This window comes from Mesocricetus auratus, unplaced genomic scaffold (assembly GCF_017639785.1).
Source record: "Mesocricetus auratus isolate SY011 unplaced genomic scaffold, BCM_Maur_2.0 Super-Scaffold_100003, whole genome shotgun sequence".
Lineage (NCBI taxonomy): Eukaryota > Metazoa > Chordata > Mammalia > Rodentia > Cricetidae > Mesocricetus > Mesocricetus auratus.
Window position 1 is genome coordinate 12,937,604 of NW_024429188.1, and position 21,040 is coordinate 12,958,643.

Below are 21,040 nucleotides of genomic sequence, written 5' to 3' on the forward strand. Positions count from 1 at the left end.
TAGAGAGCTGACAACTTAGCCACAGCTTGCCACTAGCCAGTGACACAGCAGGACCCAGGAAACACCATAGAGAAGGACATCTGCCTGCCAATTGAGAGGGAACACCCTAAGGAAAGCCAGAGTGAGTAACATGATAACAGTAATATTAACAAAAAGCCATAGTGGACAGAATACCACGGCTTCCTATCAGAACCAAAACTGGTGCTTTGAGAATAAAGGGATCCCAGAGAACCCTCCACCCTCCTTCTCCAGGGAGCAGTGAATGACAGATCTTGCTGTCTCACAAAACTAACAGTTTTGATAATGGATGTGGAAAGAGTAACAGATAGGTACCATCTTCCAAGCAGGATAGAAGGAAAATCTTTGTGTGCTGAGGAATTTGTGGGTGCTGACAGAATGTATCCTATTTGGGCCAGAAGAGAAAATGACAATTGTATTTTTTTATTTTAAACTTAAATTTAAATTAGAAACAAGGTTGCTTCACATGTCAATCCCAGGTCCCTCTCCCTTTCACTCCCCTCCTCCCACGCCCTCCCACCAACCCCTCCCCAATACCCCCTCATTTCCCCAGGGAGGGTGAGCCTCTCCATGGGGTGTCCGTAGTCTATCATTTCATCCAAGGCAAGGCCTAGACCCTCCCCCAAGGGTCCAGGGTGAGAGTGCATCTCTCATTGTGGGATGGGCACCCAAAGTCCACTTGTATATGAGGGATAAATACTGATCTTCTACCCAAGGCCCAATAGATAGTCTAGGCCTCCTCACTGATGCCCACCTGACAGTTTTATTAAAGACTCACTCAGAAAGCAATAGGCAAGGGTAGTAAGAAAATGAGAACCGCTTTTCTTTTTTGGTGTTATTAGGAATTCTTCTTGGACCAGGTGTGTCTATTGTGAAAATATTCTGATAATGATCCCTTCACTTTGTAATTTTAAATTATGGGTCTCTAACCCACACTCTAAGTCAGCAATTTTCAACCTGTGGATTTTGACCCCTCTGAGTGTCCAATGACCCTTTCACAGGGGTCACCTAAGAGCATCAGAAAACACAGATGTTTACATTATGATTCATAACAGTAGCAAAATTACAGGTATGAAGTAGCATTTTATAGTTGGGGAATCACCACAATATAAGGAACTGTAGTAAAGTGTTACAGCATTAGGAAGGTTGAGAATTAGTGCTCTAGGTGGTAGACTCATCTGCTCTGTCTCTGTTTTGAGGGAATTCCTCCAATTGGCACTTGGTTCCTTCTTTCCAAAATCTTGACAGCCCTCTACCCATATCTGCCATTTTGTATGTTCTCCCTTCATTTGTGCCATGATGTGAGTTCAAGAAAAGCACACCCTTGTTGATTTCACATCCTGGCATCCCTGTCCCTCTTTATTCTACCAGAGCTCCGTGGGTTAAGCTAAATTTCCTATTGTGACTTTCTCCACCATCTCAGTTCAGAGTCACCAATGGGACCTCATCGCCTGCTAAAATGATATCTTCGGAGTGGAACAATTTGTCTCTTACATCTTTTGTATCTCTCTAACACAGAGCCTGTACTATAAGAGAATACTTGTTCCACGTGAGCTATGAAAGGGGATGAGAGAAATATGGGCTATGGGTAAGTGGAAATGTACAGTCAAGAAAGGAAGTAGAGAGATGGACCGATGAGCATGGAAGAGACTATATTTGAACTGACCATGTACACTTTTCTTTTCAGTATTTCTTCAATACTCTATTTACATAGGCTTTTCATTGAAAATTTTGAGAAAAGGGAAGACTTCTTCCATATATCCAATGATTTGCATCTTCAGAACATTATCTTGTTGGGCCCTCTGAACTCTGAACTCCCAAAACCACCAGGAGACCAGATCTGATGCAAAAGCAAAGAGTCTTTTTAATTAAATTCAATACAACTCTAGACAGGGACCTTGTCTAGCAAACTGACACAACAGCTGCAGGAGAAAGGCCCTGAGACTCAATTGCAGGGGGTTTATAAAGGCAAAGATCACAGAATAGGATTAGGGGTACGGGTTCGAAGCTCTTTAGCTGCAGAGTCCAGGGGATTGGGGACTTTCCAGGGATTTATCTCTTGTACCATTTGTGTTCACAATAGTTGTTTCAACTTTTTCCGGTTGGTTGTCCCCTGGGGTCAGGACCATTTGTCTCCCCTTTTCCACCTGTCTGGGCCCTTTGAAGTTATCTCTCCTTTCAGGTTGTTAGGGTCCTTTGTAGTTATCTTCCCTTCCTATCTGTCAGCTTTTCTGGGGGTATTGTGTAAGCATTTGCACAGGTCATGGGTTCAGGTTCTCATGTAGTGCTGTTTTGGGTTCTTTTTCTCTAGCATGGTTGTGGTTTGGCCCTTCAATCTCTGGGGCATGTTCTTTCCTCCAGAACATTTTTCTGAATGCTCCCACCATTCTCCAAGGCCAAGTTCAGAGCTTTGCCCCATTTTCAGGAGTTTGGTTTCCAAGTTCTATGTGTCTCCTTCAACTAGAGTTTGCCCCTCTCCTTCTCCTATTTCCACCCTTCCTGGCTTCCTCAGGTCCACTGGCCATTATGGCTAGTGAATAGCCACGATTCTTTGGAAAAAGCAGGGAATTAGAAATTAGAATGCTGTTCTATGAGGACTGTTGCCTCCACCTCGCTTGCTGTGTGATCTCTGGCAAGTCACGCAGCATCCAAGGGCTTCATGGTGTTATTGTAAATTGGAGGTAATGATCCTCACCCCGCAGGGTTGCCCAGGGGTTTTTCTAAACAGGGACGCCTGCTCTCAGGGTGGTAGCTCATAGCCATTGTCCAGCTAGCACTCTAATTATTTACACTGTTGCCTTAGTAGGTTTCTTGGAGCTATTTGGAAAACAACTTTTTCTCTACCTCTAACTAGTAGCTCACCCCTTGTACCAATTATTCAGGTATTCATTGACTGGAGCAAAAAGAAAAAGAAACAAAATAAAGAGAAAGAGATCCCATTATCTTGTGAAATGTAAATTTGAAGGTTAACACTGCAGGCTGTTTCAGGAAAACAATATCCTTGGAGCCAAACTTCTTGTAGCATCCCGCACAGTGCTACAATCTTCACTTCATTTAGTCTATTTCTTACTATTGCCTGGTCTCAAGAAAGCAGCTTGCAGGGCTAGGGAAATGACTCAGTGAATACAGAATATGCTGCACAAGCATGAAGACTAGGATTTGAATCCCCCAAATTTTTAGCAGTATTACTAAAGAGAGATGACAGGTAAGGCAAGAGATTCATAAACACCTGCGGGCAGCCAGCCTGGTACATGCAGTGGAGCAACAACAACCGAGAGACTCTTTCTCAAGAGAAGGTGTGAGCCTGACATCTGACTTCTACAGGCCTGCGGTGGCAGGTGCATGCCTGTGTTCACAGACACCACGTGCACCCGCCTGCCCCACACAAGCGCATCCATGCCCCCACATACAAGCGCATCCATGCTCCCACATACAAGCGGATCCATGCCCCCACATACAAGCGCATCCATGCCCCCACATACAAGCGCATCCATGCCCCCACATACAAGCGGATCCATGCCCCCACATACAAGTGCATCCATGCCCCCACATACAAGCGCATCCATGCCCCCACATACAAGCGCATCCATGCCCCCACATAAACAATAAAAAACTGAGTGAAAAATAAAATGACTTTTCAATGATTTTTTAAAAGGTCTACTTCATTTTTTAATTGTGTGTGTGTGTGTGTGTGTGTGTGTGTGTGTGTGTGTGTGTGAGCTGGTGTCACTTGTGTGTAGGGGACCTGAGAGGCCAAAGGTGTTGGAATTCCTGGAGATGGAATTACAGGTATTTGTGAGTCACCTGATATGGGTTATGGCAATGCAAAGTGCCTGTCCTCTGGAACAGTAATACATGCTTTCTGCTGCTGAGCCATATCTCCAGCTCCTTCAAAGATTTATTAATAAAAAAGACAATAGCTACAGTTCAAGATTTGAGGGCTGCTTTTCGAGACTGGAATCAGTGAAGGCTGAGATTAGTACTGGCTAGGTCTGAGGTGGGGGCTTTATTCCCCCCCCATGTAAAGAGGGAGAAAGCAGTCTTGTTGAAGAGGCAACACAAGGCTGCTGTAACCCTCAAAACAAAGATAAATTAGACAGGATTCCTTTTCTGCCTCTCTCTCTCTCTCTCTTTCTCTCTCTCTCTCTCTCTCTCTCTCTCTCTCTTCCTCTCTCTCTCTCTCTCTCTCTCTGTGTATGTGTGTGTGTGTTTGTGTGTAGTGAATGGCTCAATAAATATTAATTGAGTGAATTAATCGGTAAAGTATTAAATCAATACATGAAGGAAAGCTCAAAAACCTGGAACGAGACGTTCCAAGTCAGCTAGTTTTGTCCATGTGTCTTACTTAAAGTTCACCGTCCTAATAGTCTTCAGGACTGAAGCAATTTATCCATCAGGCAGAAGCACTGTTATTCAAAGTGGTTTGATTAGTTTTTGTCTAGGCCCAGGCCAAAGTGCAGGAACATTTTTTGGTATGTTAGAAAGACAGCATAAAAGTGAGAGTGAATCTGAGAGGTTTAAAATGAGACCAAAATGCTAAAATGGCTCTCAGGCAAATGGGGCATTATGGTTTTTTCTTTTCTTTTTTAAAACATTACATAAGAATTCAAAATATTATTACATAGTATGCCATAGTAAAGATTCATATTATGACAACCTGTATTTGTAAGATCTTTAAAATGACCCCTTACTCTTTTTTTCTCCTATAGCTGATCACATTAGTGGGGGGTTCAGGAGGAAGGTTGTAATTATAATCCTCTACTAGCTGATTTTTGGTATATTCTAGAACGCTACGCGTAGGGTAGGGGTAAAGATATAAAAGGAATTAGGTGATTTAATGAGCCCAGTGAAAGGTGCCTATTGCAAATGCAGTTCTTAACCTCGAATAAAGTTCATCTGCCAGTGAGCTGAGCTATTCATCTTCCTTCATCGTATAGATGCACAGCAGATTGGTAAAAGTTTCAGATCTTGAATCTGTTCCGTCTGGATTTCAAAGCTACCAAAGCAGATGGGCTCTCAGAACATCTTGCCTCTCTCGGCCTTTAGGAAGAGCCACTTGTGTGTCTCTATTGCATGGGAAGGGAAGTGGGACACGGCAGCTCATTATCCCTGTAAAGCATACAGATGAAGACGTGAACACTTAGAAATGTTCAGGCACGTATCACATTACCAACTTTTGTTTCTTGGCTTGCTTATTTGTTTTATTTCTGAGACAGCAGTGTTCCTATGGGCCCCAAGCTGGTTCCAGATCCTTTTGCTCCAGATTCCTGAGTGCTGGAGCTGCAGCTGTGGCCCACCACACCCAGCTATAGGAGCACTAAGAGAATGGAATCAAAATCCTAGTGCCTTGTTTCTTGTTCGTTCTAATGGCAGTGTGTGTGTGTGTGTGTGTGTGTGTGTGTGTGCTCAATTTATTCATCCCTACCAGTTTCCACACATCATCAAATAATGCAGGTATGTAGAAGTCGGAACACAACTTACAGGAGTAGGTTCTCTCATTCCATGTATACTCTGTGGGTTGAACTTGGGTCATCAGGCTTGTAGAACCAGCCATTTTACCAAATGTTGAGCCATTTAAATGATGGCCCACTTTTAAATAATTTCAAGTCCCCTTTAAGGTGATTAAACATAAGAGGAAAAATGGAATTGTATTTGTAGAACTTGAGACATTTTTTTCCTCATCTCAATCCATATTCGTAAGTTCCCTACAGGGTGCTGGATATATCACACCGAAAAAAATGCTACTTTCTTGTAGTATAATAAACCTCATATTTAATAAGAATTATTGTCACCACTTAGCTTTTCTGGCCTCGCCCCTTTGTCATCCCTAAAATGGGATAATAATACCTTTCCTGTCTAACTTACAGGGTGATTTCCAGGACTAACGAACAAAAGCATTTAGAAAAATCGAACCTTACAAATGTACAGTATGAGTCATATCCTTATTTAATAGCAATAAAAATAATAATCTTTAAAAATGATCTTGTCTTGCCTTCCAATTTCTAGTCTTTCCTCCCACCTCTGTGGAATATTAAGATGAGCATAAAGATAAGAAAGAAAAAGAAAAAGAGGAAGGAAGGGAGGGAGGGAGGGAGGGAGGGAGGAAGGGAAGAAAGGCAGGAAAGATGGAAGGAAGGAAGAGAGGGAAGGCAGGAAGGAAGGAAGGAAGGAAGGAAGGAAGGAAGAGAGTGAAGGCAGGAAACTGGGGGGAGGAAAATACCTCCTTTCTTCCTTCTTCCCTCTCCTCCTTATTTATTTATTTCTATCGTTTACCTTGCCTCTTAAGGATCCCTTTCTTTAGCTGTATATCCCACAGCTGGAAACATTGCTTCCTTGTTGATCACCAAAGCTCTCTGCAGAAGGTAAATTAATATGTGTACTAAATACATCCTATTTAGTGGCTCAATGATGTGTCCTAAGCACCTTTCTGATGTGGGCTCATAGCTTGAACTGAGTGTTTCACAGCCCACATAAATCAGTATGTGGTAAAGTCAACACACTGTCTTTTTCCTCAAAACCTTGTCTCAGAGGCATCCCCATTAACCTCGGCTTGAAGTTTGACATTTAGTAAATTCTTTTATCCCATTGCACCTGTTTTCATACATCACCGAACATTCAGTTCTGATCATTTTTCATTCAAACTCAATTCTGAATCTTTTCTTCCCTTCCTCTCATGTGTATGTGTATGGAAATGCATGTTTGAATGTGTGTAGGTTCATATTGCTGTGTGGTTGTATGAGTATCAATGCTGGTTGCTCTCCACCCTATTTGTTTAGGGCATATTTGTCCATTGAACTCAGAGCTCAAAGATGTGGCTAATCTAGCTAGCCAGCCTGTTCCATTATGCCTTTGGGTGCTGGAAGCACAAATGAGTTGCCACATGTACCTTAACATTTGAGTCATCACTCTTGTCCCAGTTCTCCATCCCTCCTGTTTCTACCATAGACCCTCTCTTCTGACTGGATTTCTTCTTTTCAGTCCTCTTCTAACAGTCACCAGGAGTTTCTAATTAAATTGTCCACCAGAACAAGACCATTTTTTACTTCAAAATATTCCATGACTTCCTAAGACTAGCATCATGGGTCAATTCTAAAACTAGGTTCAGAGAAAGCTCAGAGGGATGTCGTAGTTGGAGGGTCAAAGTGATGGCCTTTGTATTAGGGTCTCTAATCCCTCTTCTCATGTGGAACTATCATTCTATATTTTCTTTCTGCTTCAGAAAGAATGGAAGCTATGGTTTTGAGAACCATTTTCTTTTCTGTTAGATTTGGAAGTGCAGTGCGTGTCCATGACCTATGCCTGCCTGTCAAGCATCATCAGTCTACCTTCCCTTCTCCCTGTAGAGGAAAGCCTCAGACTACTTATCTTCCTTGTACACCCAGGTCTGCTTTCTCCCTTTGATTATTTTTCTGCATCATGTCCTGACTCATGCAAACCCACTGAACCTTGCCTTTAGGGTACATACATGAACTGCCCCTTTTCAGGGTCTAAGTTACCACCTCTGAGAATCCTTCCTGTGGTGCCTGGCTTTGCACCTCTCTGACAACCTGCTTTGCATTATGTACCGGTTCATCTTTGGGACATTATATGGCAGGGCACAAAGGACTCTGGATTCTGATCCTTTCCATGCTGCTAACCACCCATGATTCTAAGCAGTTTACTTTGTGTTTATCAGACATAGTTCATTCATTGAATCCTTGTCCACCACCCCTCACTTTATGGAATATATATTCTGGTAGAGGAAACAGTAAATCAAAACAAACCAAAAAGTACCCATGGTATTAAGTGCAATGTAGAAAACCAGAAGAAAGACTGAGTTCAGTGCCAGAGCATGATACTCGAATGCCTGTGGTTCTAGGTTTAATCCCCAGAAGTGACAGAAAGGCCTGAGAGTGGAATTCTTGTTCAGATACCAAGCAGAACTTTCCTGGAAAACACAACACACCATATTGAGTACAGGGATCAGTGGAAGCAGAAGTGGCACCAGTTAGTTGGCCATTTCAGTTATCTAGGCCAGAGACAATGGTGGTTTGGGTATGTGACCATTATTGAATAGTTGATATATGTAAGATATGTAAATATTTTGATTTTTTATTTTGTTGTAGTTTGTTTTATTTGATATAAGTTCTCCAGAGCTTCACCTAGCTGGCCTGAAACTTGCAATGTAACCAGGTTGGCCTTGAACTTGAGGCAACCTCCCTGCCTCTAACTCCCATGAAATCTGGGCTCACAGGTACATGCCACCAATAGGCCAAGTTTGGGTCCTTTTCAAAAGTAGATCTGAAAGACCGCGTGATTGGTTTGAGGTGAGTTTTAACAGAAAACGTCAAAGGTGACTTCTAGAGTTTGGAATGAAGTAGCTAGAGTAATGGAGTGGATGTTGGCAGTTAGATACAGTAGAGTCTTCTCTATAGTAATTACTCTAAAGACACCTAAATTGTGGGATACATATTAGACATCAAATATAGAGATGTTTAAGGAAGTCATGAGAGTTCCAGGCCAGAATTGTCACCTATATATGATATTAAACATCACCAAAGCCAATGAGATCACCTAGGAAGTCAGAAAAGACACTCAAGAAGAAGCAAATGCCAAAACTCTGGTGTCAACATGATGGAGACGAGTGAAATAAGAGTAACAAGGAAGATACTGAAAAAGGATAAGTGGCAAGAAATAAAGGCAACAAGACCAATGTGGTGGCCCAAAGCTGTGCGACAGAAGCATTTCCAGGGAGAGGATATGGTCAGCTGAGTCAAGCAGCATTAGAATTGAACCTTGTCAGGTGGATTTACCACACAGATGTCCATGGTTATATGTCCAGGAATGGTTTCAACACAGCGTTGAATATAAGAAAACAGATGGGCAAGAATCAGAGCATGATGGGAGGAAGCCAACCAAACTTCTAAGAGAAGTCTGGCAAGTAAGGCCAGCAGAACAAAGGGGATTAGCTGAAGGAGATAGGAGTGCGAAGAGATTTTATTAAAAGACTATGTGGGTTTCAGATTGTATTGCAGTTGGTAGAATACTTGCATAGTGTCCTAGTTTGTTTCCCTACTGCTGTGATAAATAATATGACCAAAGACAATTTAGGGGAGAAAAGAGTTTGTTTCAGCTAATGATCTAGGTCACAGTCTGTCACTGAGGTAAGTCAGGGCAGGAACTCAAGGCAGGAACCTGAGGAGAGGAATTGAAGCAAAAGTCATGGGTAGAGGGGGGATGTTGCTTAATGCCTCACTCACTCTGGCTTATGTTCAGCTAACTTTCTTATATAAACTAGGACCACTTGTCCAGTGTGGCTGGGCCCTCTCACATCTCTAGGAAATCCCTCAGGTGAGACTGCTTCTCCCCAGGCTACTCTTGATTCCGTCAAGTGGGCAATAAAACTAGCCAGGATGCCAAGCATATGTAGAACCTCAGGGTTCAATTCCAAGCATTGTATAAACCAGTTGTGGTGGCTCATATCTTTAAAGGAAGCTAAGGGGGGAGAGGAAGGTAGATTAGCAATCCAAACTCATCCTTGTTTACATGCCAAGTTTAAGGCCAGCCTGGAATACACAAATCCTTGTCCAAAACAAGCAAACAAGACTACATGAAGAACTAAATATTTGAAGGGACATGGAAATTATCCAGGATTTTAGGAAAAAAATGCAGACATAGGATAAAGAGAAAGGGCCTTGAGCAGGTCGCAGAGTCAAGTATCACACCCTGGAGCGTTGATGTGTTATGAGGGTTGGCAAGGTGTAGAGGGTTGGCAGAGCACTTGGGCACAGACGTATAGAAATACCTTCACAGTTTATGTGCTATACATGATTAAACCATTTTGTTGTAAAATGTAATGCAGCAGAGAGTTTGCACATTGCCTCTCTCCCTGCCTTCTACATCCTGTCTCTCCACAGATCCTGTTTAGCATGAACGTGGCTATCATACACTCCTTCCTTGTCCCATCCTTCTCTGTGCTTGACACTACCTCTGTGTTATACCTGAATGATTAAATCTAGCATTGAAGTTTCTTTTGTACCCACCACACTCAGTTCACTCAAGAATGCAATGCAGGCCAAGTTAGAAATGAGCCCTTGCTGTTTTTTGCAAAAATGTCCTCCTATAACTCTTCATTCCACAACTAGACCAGGCAGATCTTCTGACATGTATACTCTGTCGGACCTAACCTGTATCCCCTTCAAAGTCTGCAAATTTCACTTCATTCAATAAAATGTGTTATCATCTCCCCTTTCATTATTGTTATGACTTTCAATATTTAAAATTTCTTTAAAATTTTTGACTATTTTATGCATGTGGATGTTATGCATGTATGCATGTTTATGCATGATATTGGTACTCAGTGACTAAGGAGGTCAGAAAAGGGCTTTGGATCTCCTAAAACTGGAGTTATAAATGATTGTGAGCCACTATGTGGGTTCTGGGAATACAGCTAGGTTCTCTTTGCAATGAACCAGTGCTCTTAATCCCCCAGACATATCTCCAAACTCAATAATTGGTTTCATTATGACATTTTCATATACATATATAAAATATTCATTCCAATTAATTGCTCCATTGCTCACCCCATCACCCCTTGCTGAACCTTTCTTTCTCCAAATAGTTCTTCCTTCTGCTTCTATATCACATATGTTGTATTACCTTCTCTTTATCCCCTACCCTTATGCTTCTCCCTCATAGTCTCCTTTCTATTTCCATGTTACCCCATATACTTAACTATGCATATAATTTTAAATATAGGTTATGAATACAATAGAAAGCATTATGCTATTTTTTCAAATCTGGCTAATATTACTTAATGTACTTATTTTCCATCTCTGTCCATTTTCCCGACAATGTCATAGTTTTGTTCTTTCAAAAGTTAAATAAAATTCAGTTGTGTATACTTATGTACCCTCTTTTCTGTATCCATTCATCTATTTGAGTAACACAATACTCTTCTTAAGATTTTATTGATTTTGATTTTGTCTGAGTGTTTATGAACTGTGTGTATGTAGGGCCCCAAACTGCAGAAGAGGGCAGCAGAAACACCTTGAACTGGAGTTACAGGTGATGCTGTGCTGCCATGTGAGTGCTGGGAACTGAGCAGAGATTCTTAGCAAAGAGCAACAAATGCTATTAACCACAGAAATATCTTTCCATCCCTTTTTCTTCCACACACCATTTTTTAATCTAAAGATTTATTTTACTTTTTATTGTTTTTTGATTTATTTGATGTACTTTGTTTGGATATATGTATGTGCATAATGTTTAGTGCCTGGTACCAGAGAAGGTTAGAAGAGGTATTGGATTCTTAGTTGCATTTTCTACTGTTGTAATAAAACATAATGACCAAAAGCAACCTGGCAAGGGAAGGATTTATTTCATGTTATACTTCCAGGTAATAGCCCATTATTGAGGGAAGTCATGGCAGGTTCTCAATCAGGGCAGAAACCTGGAAGTAGAAGCCATGGAAGAATACTCCTTACTGGCTTGCTCCTCATGGGTTGCTTATCCTGCTTTCTTTCTTCTTGTTTAGATATTAATTTTGCTATTTTATGTGTATGGGTGTATTATCTACATGTATGTCTGTGCATCATGTGCATGTTGTGCCCTTAGAGGCCAGAAGAGGTCTTAAGATCCCCTAGAACTAGAGTTGCATATAGTTGTGACCCATTGTGTGGGTGCTGATAATTGAACATGGGTTCTTTGGAAGAGTATCCAGTGCTATTAAACACTGAGCCATTTTTCAGCATCCTCAGCCTGCCTTCTTTTCTTTTCTTTCAAGACTGGGTTTCTCTGTGTGTATGTAGCTGTTCTGGAACTTGCTCTGTAGACCAGTCTGGCCTTGAACTCATAGAGATCCACCTGCCTCTGCCTCCCTAGTTCTGAGATTAAAGGCGTGTGCCACCACCACTCAGCCTCCTTTCTTATACAACTCATAATCACCTGCCCAGGGTGGACAGCATGTACAGTGGACTGGGCCTTTACAATCAATCAAGAAAATGCTTTACCAACTTGCCTATAAGCCAACCTCATAGAGTCACTGTTTTAAGTTGAGAGTCTCTGATCCCAAATGACTCTAGCTTGTATCAAGCTGATACAGAACTAACACAGATCTCTTGGTACTAGAGTTAATAGTTGTAAGACACTATGTGGGTACTGGGAATTGAACTCATGTCTTCTGCAAGGGAAAAAGTGCTCTTAAGCACAAAGCTATCTCTCCAGCATATTTTTTAAAAGTTTATTTGCAATTGTTTCCAATTACACATATAGGGGAAGTATGTGCATGTGAGTGCTGGTGCCACAGGAGGTCAGAGGTGACATATCTCCTTTCTGTATCTCATTAGAAAAGAACAGGCTTCTAAGAGATAATATTGAAATATATGTTTGTTTCTTTATTTGTGACTGTGTCTCTCTATATGTTGCTTTGGCTGTCCTGGAACTTGCTATGTCTATCAGGCTGCCCTTGAATTCACAGAGATCCACAAGTCTCTGTCTCATAATTGCCTGACTAAAGGTGGTTTTGGCTACTACTTGCTCTTTTAAAAGTTTTAATTTGCAGTATCCTTTTTAGATGAAAAAATATGTTTGTGGGTATTTTTGCATGCATTCTTGTCTGTACTTCCTGTAAAGGTCAGAAACAGGTGTTGGATCCCCTGGGTCTGCAGTTACAGACAGTTATGACTTGGCATGTGGCATCTGGCAATTGAACCTGGGTCCTCTGGAAGAGCAGCCAGTGCTTTTAATTTCTGAGCCATATCTCCGTTCCCCAAACACAGTAGTCTGAAGACAAACATACTGACAGCTTTCTGAATTTTCAGGCATACCCCAGCTGTTCTTGCCTCAGGGCCTCTGTAATTGTTTTGTCCTTGGTCCTTCTATGTGGTGCGCTCTTCATCATGAACCATGAGTTAGAGAAGCTTCCTGTTCATCCTGTCTCTAGTTCAATGTCACCTCCTTAAAGAAGTCCTCTATGACTACTACATCTTAATTACTTGCTGCTAACTCTCTTCTAATAAAAGAAACTTTATTTCTTTGTACATCAATTTTCTATTTTCTCCCTTAAAGTCGTTTTTATTCTTTTTTCTTCTCCTCTTTCTCTTCATCTTACTGCCTATTGTCTATCCTTGTCTTAGTTTATTTTCTGTTGCTGTCAGGAGACATCATAACCAGGGCAACTTATAAAAGAAAACATTTAATTGGGTATTGTATACAGTTTCAGAGGACTAGCCATCATGATGTGGAAAATCGTAGCAGTCAGGCAGACATGGCACTGGAGCAGTAGCTGAGATCTTATATCCTGATCAGCAAGTTGGAGGCAGAGAGTGAGATTGGCCCTTGTTTTGGATCTTGCAACCTCAAAGCCCACCTCCAGTGGCATACCTTCTCCAACAAGGCCACATCTAATTCTTCCCCAAACAGTTTCACCAGCTAGAGACCAGGCATTCAAATATATGAGGCTATGGGAGTCATTCTCATTATCATTCAAACCAGCACAAGCCACTCCCCATATGAGCTGACTATATGATAGAATCTCACATCATTGCCTAGAACAATCTATGGTAATTAGATAAGGCCTCAACAGTGGTGAAGAAATTCCTCCCTCTTGCCCCTGAGAGACCCCCAGAACACAAAATATAAAATGATTCAGGGCCTTGTGACTGGCCTCACTACTGTGTGTTGTATTTGTAGGCAATGATGATCATCTTTGGTTAGTTCCTGCACAACTCCCTGTTCACCCTTACAGCTGTGCACTTAAAGGAAGTAACTTATCCTAACAGTACTACACAAGGTCAAGATTCTTGTGGAAGTCCTTCTGGAGTTAACAGTCATGTGCCTCAGTTCCCATGGAGACCAATTTCAAGTCATTTTAGTAAGGTAGGTTGTATTACTACTTGTATTTTAGACATGGGGAAACTGAGTCTCAGATGATTTACATATCTTATACTCAGTCTGGTGTTTGAATCACTTATGTATTCAGCAGAATTTGATAGTACATCTGGTTGTCAGAATGTCTGTTGATTCTAAGTAAAGCAAATTAAGCAATTATTTTCACAAGGCTAGGAAATAGTTTCTGATGTGTAACTCTACAAGGTCTAGAAGGACCTCTGAGAGTATTCAGGCTGGAGCCGAATCTTCAGAAAACCACAGAGGTCCTCAAGATACAACTCTGGGGCTTTTTGTTTGCTTTAGGCAGATCTGTTTCATGCTAGACAAAGAAATCTCTCCCAGACTCTCTGCTGCACACATCTGGCACAGAAAGAGGTATGGGGCTGAGAGACCAGACACTCAGATGTCATCCTGGCTGCCAGGCTGGCTCAGAGGTATAAACTGGCTGTGTTAGCATGTTTCAGGGGAGTTAAGAAATAAAGCTGTGGGGAGGAGGGGTCTTTACTTTAGAAAATGCTATCAATCCGTTAGAAAACATACCAGACAATTACTCTATTGGAGGAAAATAAAGTCCTGGAAAAGACAATTATTTCCCCTGGTACTGTTTGCTGTAGAGAGGAGGCATCTGTACCATTCATAATTGTAGTGCAGAAATTGGCACAGCGAGAAGCCCCAAGTGCCAGCTGTTCCAGGTAGACCAGATGTCTTGAGGAGAGGATTTCTCTACAAGTACATGAAATGCCTATTTCCTGTCACATTCACTGATGAATAAATAGTTATGTGATATCTGGAATAGATTTTTAGTTCAAAAATTGGGGTTGAACCCAAGGACTTGTACATGCTAGACAGGTGCTCTACCCCTAAGCTACACCCCTAAAGCTTACACTACTTCTTCCTTAATTGGGTACTTGTTTAAAAAAATGTTTTCCATTGGTTCTGTTAACAGCAGCAACAACTGTTCTTTTTTGAGAGAGGACCTCATGATTTCCAAGAAGAACCCAAACTCTCTATGTATTTCAGGATAATTTTGAATCCCAAATTCTCTTCCATCCACCTTCTAAGTGAGTTCTGGAGTTCCAGTCATGCACCATTATGCCTGGTTTGTTCTGTGCTGGCAATGGAAGACCGGTCCTTTTGCATGCTAGGCAAGCACTCTACTAACTGAGCTATAGCCTCAGCCCAGGAAATACCTTTTCAAAACATATTCTCCAAAGGCATTGCTTGATTTTCCCTTTATCCCATCACTGAGTTGGTCTGCTGCCAATAGATGTTAAGCTGATCCTCTGCTATCAGATGTTAGAACACCGATGAAGGGAAGATGTCGGTCTCTACTTTATTGGGGGCAGTGTTAGAAGGGCTGAAGAGGAAAAAAATCTGGAGAACATGGGAGGGCCTTCACCACCACCATAAGTAATGTAAAAGAGGACAGAGTGTTTAAAGGGAAGGACAGTGGCTTGGAGATGTATAAACATCAGTCCTGAGGTAACAGAGACAACAGTACTTGCCTGGGATGTTTGATTTTGGCTGTGACTTTAAAGAACATGTAGTTCATTCAACATTATTTATTAAAGTCTTTCTGTATCAAGATAAATGTTCTAGGCATTGGCATCTAGCAGTGAAAACCAAAACCCAAATGAAACCAAAAAGAGATCTTTGCCTTTGTGCAGCATTTATGCCAATGGAAGATTCAGAAAACACCAATGATAAAAATAAATTATATAATATGCCTACAGGTGATAAGTGCTATAGCAACAGGGAAAACAAACAAATCATAAAACAATGACAAACTGATGGGTGCCTAGAGTCCAGAGTATGGGGGGGTCTTACTATTTCCACAGGTTTCTGTGTAAGTAGTATTCATATGACAAGTTGAAAGCATGAAGAGCCAAACATACAGCTATCTGATGGAAGAATATTCCAGGCTTAGGAAGTAAACACTTCAAAGGGAGTAGCTTAGGATAAAAGCCTAAAGTGGAAACATAAGTTTGGAGATGAACAAGGAGCCTCTGTTGCTAGAACCAGGTGAGTGGGTGGGAGGAATGGCAAGAAGGAGAGAGGGGGAGAGAAGTTCTGGAACACACAGGGTCCCCCTTGTTGGACAGAGACTTTTAAAAAAGAAGAGAGGATTCTTGAGCAGTTTTGTTCAGACATGTAAACTTTTCTGACCCATAGTGATGTAGGTGAATTTTGTTTTGTTTTGTTTTGTGTGTATGTTTCCAATCTGTGTTTGAAAAAAAAACTGGCATAAAAAAGAAAGGATTTCTCTGTTTGAAAGCATGTTGCCTTATATGACAGGGTTGCTACGAGACTCAAATGCACAAGTGCCTTAAAAATTATAAAGCATACCCAAACTATAATTATTTCCTGCAAACAATAGGGTGTTCAAAAGCCAATGTCTCCCTTGCTTCCTGGGCTCCAAAAGTTACAGAATTTACATTAAACTAGGCTGCCTATAAGAAACTAAAGGAAACTTGCCCTGCCTATTCAAAGGAAAATCTGTAATTTATGCTTGAGTTTTATTTCATCTAGATTGTGCAGATTGCTACCGATTTTATGTTTAATTTGGAGAGAAATGCCTTAAAAATAACATGGAAGTACTGGGTTTGAATACTGAAGACTTTAAATATAACGGCAGAAGCAGAAGTCTAGGAAGTTTAAACCTATTTCCTCTTCCTTAATCCCGTGGAGAGAGAGAGACGCACTGGCTAGCTGGAGCCTCCAAGCTCCAAGCCAGAGCCTCCAATCTTTTGCAGGAGGCATTGGCTCTTTGCGGTGGCCCTGTCGCCAGGTGAAAGCTGTCTGCGGGTGGGAGCCCACACCCTCTTGAGTCCAGCCGACCTTCACAGACTCTGGGGAGAAATTGTGAAGGGTCTGGGAGAAGACTCCTTCAGACTCCAAGAGAGAGAAGAAAAAAGGGGGATCTCTGAAAGAAGCCAGAGCCTCCAAGAAAGATAGCAGGGAGTTAAGGAACAGGCGTGATTATCCAAGGTAATTATGTAAAAGAGAAGCAAGCCTAGGAGTTCTAAATGGCTGCAACTTGGAGTTTACTCTGTCTAAGGTGAGTGTTTAGTGCTTGCATTCGTGTTTCTTGGCCAAGGTTTGTCTCCCCCTCCCCTTTCCGGCTTTTGCCCACCCTCAATTTGAAAAGGCAGATTGCTCCGTCTGTCCGCCAGACCTCACTTGCAACCCTTCTCTTCCTGTCATCCTCAGGCCCTCCCAATTAGCTGTGTACCCCGCCCCCACCACAGCTCCTGGGACCCTGAGTTCCCTTCTCCTCTAGTAAGGAGCAGCTGTGTTTATCCCTGCACCCCGCAAATGCATCCCGTGCTTATTTCACCGACGCTGCCGCGGTGCTGCTGTCCAAAGAACACACCTTTCCAGCCAGCCCGGCAGCCACGTCTCGCTCCAGTGGTTCAGGGAAAGCAAAGAGAACTCTTGAGCTCTCCATATCGAACCCACTCCACTGGGCATCTCCCTTCCCCTTGACAAACAATCCGGTCCTGATCATCCTTGCTCCTTTCCGATTCCTAGTTCTGTTTACGGAAGCCTAGGGCCGCCTGCGGTTGCACCCCTCTCCCTACGGTTTTTGGAGACTGGAGGTGGTGTTTTACGGTCCTGCAGCATGCTAAGGACTGTTGGAGCAGATCTGAAGGATCTGGAGGCTCCGGGAACGGGTGACAGGAGAGTGCCCCCTCCCCCTGGGCGGGTGGGGGTAGGGAAAAGAGAAAGGGACTAGGCTTGGGGAAGGAGGCAGGGAGGCAGCTGCAGTGCTGTGAGGGGTGCGTGCGCGTGTGCCAAGCTTGCCCGCCGCCTCCTGGTTCAGTCTGCGATCTTCGGTGCGTGGGACACAGGGCTCCTAGGGCGGGGAAGCAGTAGCAGTGCCCCTCGCCCTGGCCTCTGGTCCTCTGGGAACCTGGAGGTCTTCAAGGCCAGAGCTCTTGGGGCGGGGCGCAGGACCCGGGCCGCGCTCTGTCCTCTCTGCTTGCGCCCAGCCTGGCTCCCTCTCCATTGAGTTTTCCCGAAGCGGGCGCCCATCAATGGTCCTGCTTGGGGATGCACACGCAGCTCACGGCCGGAGGGGGGTAGCAGCCGCCGCCTCCAGGTACTGGCCCTCCTGGGTATCCGCCACCACCCGCTGCTGCCGCTCAAGCCCCAGGCGCACTGAGGTCCTTGCTATGGGGCTGTTGAGGCTGCCTTTGCTGGCGTGAGAAGTGGCAACGGAGTCACAAGGCTCTGGGGTCCCTTGCTGCCTGCATGGATGTCTTCAGCTTTGTGAAGATTGCAAAGCTTTCCAGGTAGGGACCGCGCGGGTTTTCTTTGCACCTAGGGCCGCCGCAGAAACTTGGTGCTTTATTTTTCTGGGGGCTGGAAAGAGTAAAAGCTTGAAAGAGCAGTCGGGTTTAAGAGAGGACCAAAACCAGAGGACCAGGGGTTGTTACCTTCAACTTATTCTCCCTTTCTAATGGGGCTTTGTAGCGGCAAGCATAGAGCACACACACACTCTCTCTCTCTCTCTCTCTCTCTCTCTCTCTCTCTCTCTCTCTCACACACACACACACACACACACACACACACACACACACACACGATATTCAGGGCAGCTTGTTTTCCCTTAGGAAAAGCCCCAGTGTTGCTTAGGGGTCACATTATGTGTTAAAGACCAAGAGAAGGTTGTTGTAATCGATTTTGCTAAGGACAGCCAAAAGTACTTGGAGCTTGGGTACCTGCTTTCCAAGCAGCAAGCACCCAAAGTGTCTCCCCTTTTCCCATCCCTAAATTAGACCTCCATGCTCTGGAAAAGTCAGTTTGAAGGTTGACCCGGATGTCTCCAGCAGCGACCCAGATGGCAAAGTCATGGAGGTAGAATAGAAAGGCTTTCAGCCATTCTTTGACTAACTGGAAATGTAAAGCCTAGAAGATTTAGAAATATGCTCTTAAGTAGCTGTTATGATCGAAACTGAAGACAAATCATCAAATCAAGCCAATTTTTCCAGCAGTGCTGATGGGAGAGTATTAAGGAACACTGCCACTCTGGGACCACCGAAGTAGTTAGTATCTGGTCAAAACAGTCTTCTACCTCCTGCCTTGCTTTCTTCCAAAGCCTTCATTGAACCAAACAAGTCATATCTTGTGCTTGGGGCAATAACTGGGAAAGATGGATAGGAGAGCTGTTGGAAAACCATGTCTTCCCACTTCCTTGCAAGTCTGTGGCAGAGGTAGCCCTCTGCCCTGGAGGTCTAGGGAAGTTGTCCTTAGGAGATGAGCACTTTTTAATTTCATTATGGAGAGTATCATGGTAGTTTTATTTTTCCCAAATAAGAGTAAAATGTGTTGATTTCGTAAAGCCGAGGTAGAAAAATACGTTGTATTGGATTGCCCACTCCCAAATGAGGCACTCATAGTCCTTTGCCAAAAACCACAGGTCTTTTTTCCCCCTGCCCATCCCTATATGTCCTCAACCGTATGGATCAATGTTCATGTCAGGCATAGATTTCTCAAGGGAAAGGATCCCTATGCAACTTGCTCTGGGTAGATTGGAGATACTGGGGTGCTAGAGAAATATGTGTCTTAGAGCCACCCATGAGATGCCCCTGCACATTAGAGGACAGATGTGTGAAGTAGTCGATGGCTGTATTGTGACAAGTTATTTGGGCGCATGCTGATATTTCAAAGGATCATGGAGTCACACTACTGTCCTATTAACTTCCTGCATGCTTCCATGTATGGCTGGATAACAGACAAATGCAAATAAGAACCATGTTCAGGGAAGAGCTATGGGCGAATTCTGGGATGATGTGGTACCCTCTGTATGATAGATGTAAATCAGACTGGGGGAGAGAAAAGTTCAATTGAGAGTATGGGCTAAAGTAACAAAATTTGGGATGGCCTCATGCTAAAACCAGCAGTTTCCACAAAACGACTAGAGACTCCATGTAATCCTTAAACTTTGAATCCCTGGGGGAAGTTTGTATTCCATGTCAATGAAAAGATTTATTATATCCACAAATAAAAATCCATGCCAGGTTGTGTGTATGTGTGTGTGTATCAGGGTAGGGATTAGAATCTTTATTTCTTTATTTAAAGAAGACTTTAAAATTCAGTAAATGAGTATGAATTTTACTTTTTGTCCTTTTGTCATCCACCGGAACGTTTGTTCTAAAGGGAAAAACTGCTTAAGTTCTGAACCAATATGCCCACTGAGAAATCTTACAGGCTACTTACTGGAGTGCCTCTTTTGCTCAGTTTGAGCTCTAGGATGGCCCTCAAGCTAGAACAGGGAAGGCTTTAGGGGGTTTGCAGCCGTTTGTGTCTGTCCTTGAAAGAAGGTGTGTGTGTTTGCACCTGTACTTTAAACAATGTTGGAAAAATCAAATATAAAAGTGCTTACACGGCAGGATTTCCCTGATTTCAGGGTGAGTAATCTTCCTAAAGGATTTAACTTTGATCAGTGTGGTGGTTTGAATGCTTCAAATTCTCCTTACTTACAGGCAAATACACGCAGTTGCCCTAGGTTGGTTGTTAGTCTTGTCTTTGGTTTTTAGGAACTTCAGCATTTAAATGTTGTAACTGATATTTGCCAAATGTCCGATCTGTGAGTAAAGAGAGTGATCATTGAAGAGCCTTCGAAGGGAATATTAATCTATGCTGGAATCAATAAGCCAAGTGCTTTGACTTTCTGAGGCATCTACATTTAACTATTCATCTACTGACTTGGCGCCTTTTTAATTACATGAAAATTCAGAGTTCTAATTGCCCCTCAAGAACCCAGTACCATCTTATCATTGTCACTTAAAATAAATACTGCCAAGCTAGATTAGCTAGCAAGTGGTGGTGACCCTTTAAGCCATCTGTGTGAGTTATGGCCCTTGATTGCATTCATTGTGTGTGGCACACTGTGTCAGGGTTCGGTCCAAAGATGTTTTTCGTATTCTAATTTTCTGGTTATTAAACAGCTTGATAGTTTACATGCAGTTTTTCTTTACTGTTTCCTTGGTAACAGCTATATATCATTTTTCCATCCTTGGAGATGAGAGCATTACAGATGATTGCTTTATAATGCAGTAATAGTATAAAAATAGGCATATATTTTTATTGTTACTGCTCTTAGTGTTGACTATTTCATTTGTAAAGCAGATGTACTTTCTCAAATGTT

At 42.7% G+C, this 21,040-nt stretch overlaps 1 protein-coding gene across 8 annotated transcripts in view; it reads left to right on the plus strand.

The window, feature by feature from the left end:
- Positions 1 to 21,040, plus strand: part of Frmpd4 (FERM and PDZ domain containing 4) — a 965,131-nt gene that overhangs the window by 309,641 nt on the left and 634,450 nt on the right. For 2 of the 8 annotated variants that reach the window (XM_040744039.1, XM_040744037.1), the window contains exon 1: positions 16,577 to 16,945. The exons of 4 other annotated variants lie outside the window; for them this stretch is intronic. Coding sequence is in view for 2 of the 4 variants with exons in the window: in XM_040744037.1 (XP_040599971.1) it covers positions 16,914 to 16,945 (32 nt within the window). In the remaining 2 variants the exon portion in view is untranslated. Of the gene's footprint in view, positions 1 to 16,576; positions 16,946 to 17,304; positions 18,183 to 21,040 lie in introns of those variants that run through there. 2 more of the 8 variants (XM_040744038.1, XM_005074174.4) reach the window with 1 other exon arrangement.